This window comes from Ipomoea triloba, chromosome 6 (assembly GCF_003576645.1).
Source record: "Ipomoea triloba cultivar NCNSP0323 chromosome 6, ASM357664v1".
NCBI lineage: Eukaryota > Viridiplantae > Streptophyta > Magnoliopsida > Solanales > Convolvulaceae > Ipomoea > Ipomoea triloba.
Window position 1 is genome coordinate 176198 of NC_044921.1, and position 4364 is coordinate 180561.

General features: G+C 39.1%; 1 protein-coding gene across 1 annotated transcript; it reads left to right on the top strand.

Annotated features, from left to right (window-relative positions):
- Positions 1–515: 515 nt before the first annotated feature.
- On the top strand, positions 516–2748 carry LOC116022395. Its single transcript, XM_031263108.1, has 4 exons — positions 516–668; positions 762–2214; positions 2267–2421; positions 2509–2748. The coding sequence occupies exons 1-4, from the start codon at positions 516–518 to the stop codon at positions 2746–2748; spliced, it is 2001 nt and encodes a 666-aa protein (XP_031118968.1).
- The last annotated feature ends 1616 nt before the right edge of the window (positions 2749–4364 follow it).

Consider the following 4364-nt stretch of genomic DNA (forward strand, 5'->3'; position numbering starts at 1 on the left):
ATGAGTGGATGATGGTGAATAGCCCGTGTAATTTCCTTGATCATATCACCTGGTTCGAGGGCGAGTGGCACCTTGTCTGGGGCACGTATACTGGCCCGGTGTACCGCTCGCTAGAGTAGGTTGTGTCTCAAGGGAAAAGTCAAGGCTGACCTTTTTTTGTGTACATATCTTTTGTAGCCATGGTAGTTCAAAGATGGCTAGTAAGTTCGAGAATAGTCCAAACTCTTGTGCTAACGGGCTGTAAGAAACTCTTGTACATATTAGTAGCTAGTATAGCTACTCTTTTGCTGATGCTATATATATATATATATATATATATATATATGAAGTTACGATGGGTAATGGCGATATGAAACAGTTTCCTTATCTTTAGCCTGTGCATCTAGGGTGAACTCTATCTAGATTTGATTGAGTTCAGTCTAGGTGTGGCGGTAACTACTCCGGATGTACGGTATAGCCGAGCCGGGGTGTTACACAAATATCCTTCAGAAATTCAACATCAGGCGTCCCGAGAGATGGTGATGATTATCAATAACAAGATAAAGCCTCCAGGAGGAGAACCAATCTGGTCATGGTATTCAAGGGCGGAACAACTAGATTATCTGAAAGGGTTCCTTAAGCCACTCGCAGTCGAGGCAGGCGGAACATCAAAAGCTAAGGATCCTGAGGTTTATTCTGCAATACCCCTTCTCCATTAACTATATTATTCAACATATGTTGTATATGAACAGTATAGTTTTTGTGCTTAACAAATATTTTAGGATATAATTGTTCTATCGGATACTGAGGACGATATTAACAAAGAAAATACTCCTGTAGAAAAACCGTTGCCCTTAGTTTCTATAAAACAAGAACCTTTAGATGATGGACATGAAAATTCATCTGTTCTTGATAAGAACCTGCCCTTGCCTGTTGATATTAATCCAATGTCTGCTGTTGTATATGGTCCACATCAACTTGAACCCCCTACTTCCCTATTTTCTAAGCTTAATCTGTTTAACATCATGGATGAACATAGAAGGTCAACCTCTCTTGTCAACCGATTATCTGTCCCCTTAAACATACCTCAAGTTACAAAACCCTCACAAAATCCAATCCTATCACTACCACAATCACAACCCACAGAAGCAAATAAGCCTAAACAACAAAATCCTGAAATCTCATTTCCTATCCAGTCAGAAGAGTCACACACTGATGAAACTAGGTCTGAACCTCCAACTGAACCAAACCCAGAAATAACTCCAGCCAATCCTACTGATGAATTTCCACTGGACTTTGAGATTGAATATGAAACAGGAAATGCTCCAGCAATACAGGTTGCAGACCCAGCTGATGAAGAAGACAATCTACCTCTGTCACAAGTAAAGAGAAACAAAGAAAAGGATAAAGGCAAGAAGAAGGTCCAAGAAGAACAAGTTGACAAAAATCCAGTGACAAAAATTCAAGTCTTCTCAGTCCCTGCTACAAGACGTAAAACCAAATCTTCCACAATCACAGAACAAAAGGAAAAGGAAACACCATCACCTGTCCGCAAATCCAAGAGAAAACAATCAACTGCTGAACAAACTGTGTCTCAGGAAACCACTGGCAGTAAGAAGAGAAAGAAGAACATTCAAACTCAACAGCCTGAAAGCCAGCCGGATGTATCTGCTGTTGCACCTCTTGAATTGATCACTCCTCAATTTCTGTCTGATGAATTCGCAGCAAGATGGGACTCCATAAACCAAAGGAAGATTTTGAGTGAAAGGTATCTTGATGTTGAAAAGTTCAAATCCCAATGCCAACTCATGCCGGTATTTGAGAAATTGAATCTAGTCAAGTCTGTGACAACCCAGAGAAGCTACCCACCCATTGCCATAAAAGAATTCTATGCAAACCTGATGATGACCATCAAGGAGGCTGGATCATCACAATATGGGCGTGTATGTCTGAGAGGAAATGAATACAATTTCAATACTCCCACCATCAACTTGTATCTGGGCATTGATGCAAATGATATTGACGATCCAGTTCTTGGGGCAAACACCATCACTAAGGTCATTACAGGAGGAACATATAGCTATTGGCCTACTGAAACCAACATGCTACCTGCCAAATCCTTGACAACAAAGTATGCAATTCTGCATAAAATTGCCATGACAAACTGGATGCCAAATGAACACAGAGGAGGACTAAACTTGCCCATGGCCACTCTAATATACAAAATAGGAAAAGGTATACCCGTTGACTTAGGTGACATAATCTTCAAACATGTGGCAACTTTCAGGAAACCAGAATCAAAGGAAAAAAAAAGTGAAGCTGCCTTTTCCTTGTACAATCTATGGAGTACTGCGCACACAAGGATTCAAACCAGAGCAAAATGAGCCTATGGAAACCCCTCAAGTCAGAATGATTGATGCCAGACTCAAACAAGGATCACATGTACTTGACATTTTTCCAGAACATGGAAGCAGCTCAGCCCCAACCTTGAACCTTAATGCCCCATTTACCAGCAAACTCACAGCTTAGCATCTTGATAGAAGCATCAAAGATCTCAACACAATCATTCAAATACTTGTTGAGAAGAGAACAGTTGAGATGCAACTGAGCGAACAATTGAGAATCAGAGATCAAGAAATGACTGCTTTTGTTCCTGAACTACCTACTGATCCTTCCAGGGTAAATGATGAACAAACTGCTGAAATCCCACCAGAAACTGACACAACCCTGAACAGCAAGGAGAAGGCTGAATCCTCAGAATCAGAATGATTCTGTTTTAATATCTGGGTTGATTTCCTACTTGGTCCTGCTAAGGAGTCTTGTGGCTACAGATTCACAAGTTCCTAGCAATAGGGGGAGTAGGAACAACCTTCTAATCATTGGTTACTTGGTTACTTGGTTACTGAACTAGTTATCTACTTTGGTTACTTTTGAAACTTTTTTTTGGATGCCTTGAAGATGGATGTTTTTGAAGACCCTCAGATCTGCTAAGAAGATATTATCTGTTTAGCATTTAGAATTAGAAATTCTCAGTCTGTAACAGGGTCCTATATTCTAGCTTGTGTTTTCTGCTTTGTATTGATGATATGATCATCTTCAAGTTTATTTTTTTTGGCACAATGTTATTTGAATGAACGCTGTTTTAACTATCTCTGGTACATTAGAAAGTTTTTGTGAATTGCCAAGAAACTTGCTACAAAGGGGGAGATTGTTAATAAAATTACTAAGTTTAAATTATCTTGAAACTCCCTAAATTGTACCAAGTTCTTGTGACAATTTTGTTAGCTCAGCAGATAGTTCAAAACCAAGTTCTCTTAAGATGTTTTAGGTTTATTGTAGTTTAGTTCAGTAAATAGTTCAGAAGACTTGGAAGGCTTTGAAGACAGCTTACTGAACGAAGCACTGTACAAGGGCAAGAAAGATGTTCAGGGTTGGTTATTGAGACTCCAACAACTTACCGGAATCAGAGCAGGATATATATGAGACAAATCCCTTGTGATCGAGTTGAAGAAATTTACTCAGAAGATCTAAACGTGAGGTTTCCATTTATGTGATTACAAGAAATCTTGACAAAGCTTACATTTGATTCAAGAAATTTACTGAAGAAATTTACTCAGAAGATCTAAACCCTAAACCCTAAACCCTAAACAACAACACAACAAGTTATGAACAACTAAAACGAGTCCTCACCACGCATCCTAGAATTCACACATCCTAGGATTCTCAAGCATCCTAATTTCTACTGATCAAGTCCTAGAGTCTCAGATTTCAAACCCTAGGATCTCTACTTAGACCTCAACACAGGCTCTGATACCAACTGTGACACCCCAACTTTTCACAAGTCGAGATAGCTAAACTTTAACGTAAAAGCTGCCTATCTCAACTATCAAACATACATAGCGGAAGCGATTAAAACCTAAAGGGGTATCATGCCACATCTAGGTAAGAAAAGCACGGCCTAGATGCACAGGCTAACCAAAAACTGAACCAACTGTATAGATATAATCCTCAAGTAATGTCAAAACATCGAAAGCTAAAAAAGAGTACATATAGTCTCATATTGGCACACAGGCCCAAAACATAAGTCTAAAACAACAAAACTATGTCTAAGCTGCCCAAATAGATAAGCTCTAGCGCGCTCTCGCTTAGACTTATTGCATTCCTGGAAAACATACAAGAAACCATTAGCAAAAGACTGCTAAGCAACCACCACTCACACCCGCAAGGAAATATAGATATATAGTAAGTTGTAAATAGGTTTACACACCCATATAGAATATAAACACCAACGAACTGTTCAATACTTGAAATCGGATACTCAACAATAACATGCTGAATAAAGGATAAACCAAGACTTCTCAACAATACCAATATTCAATTGGATT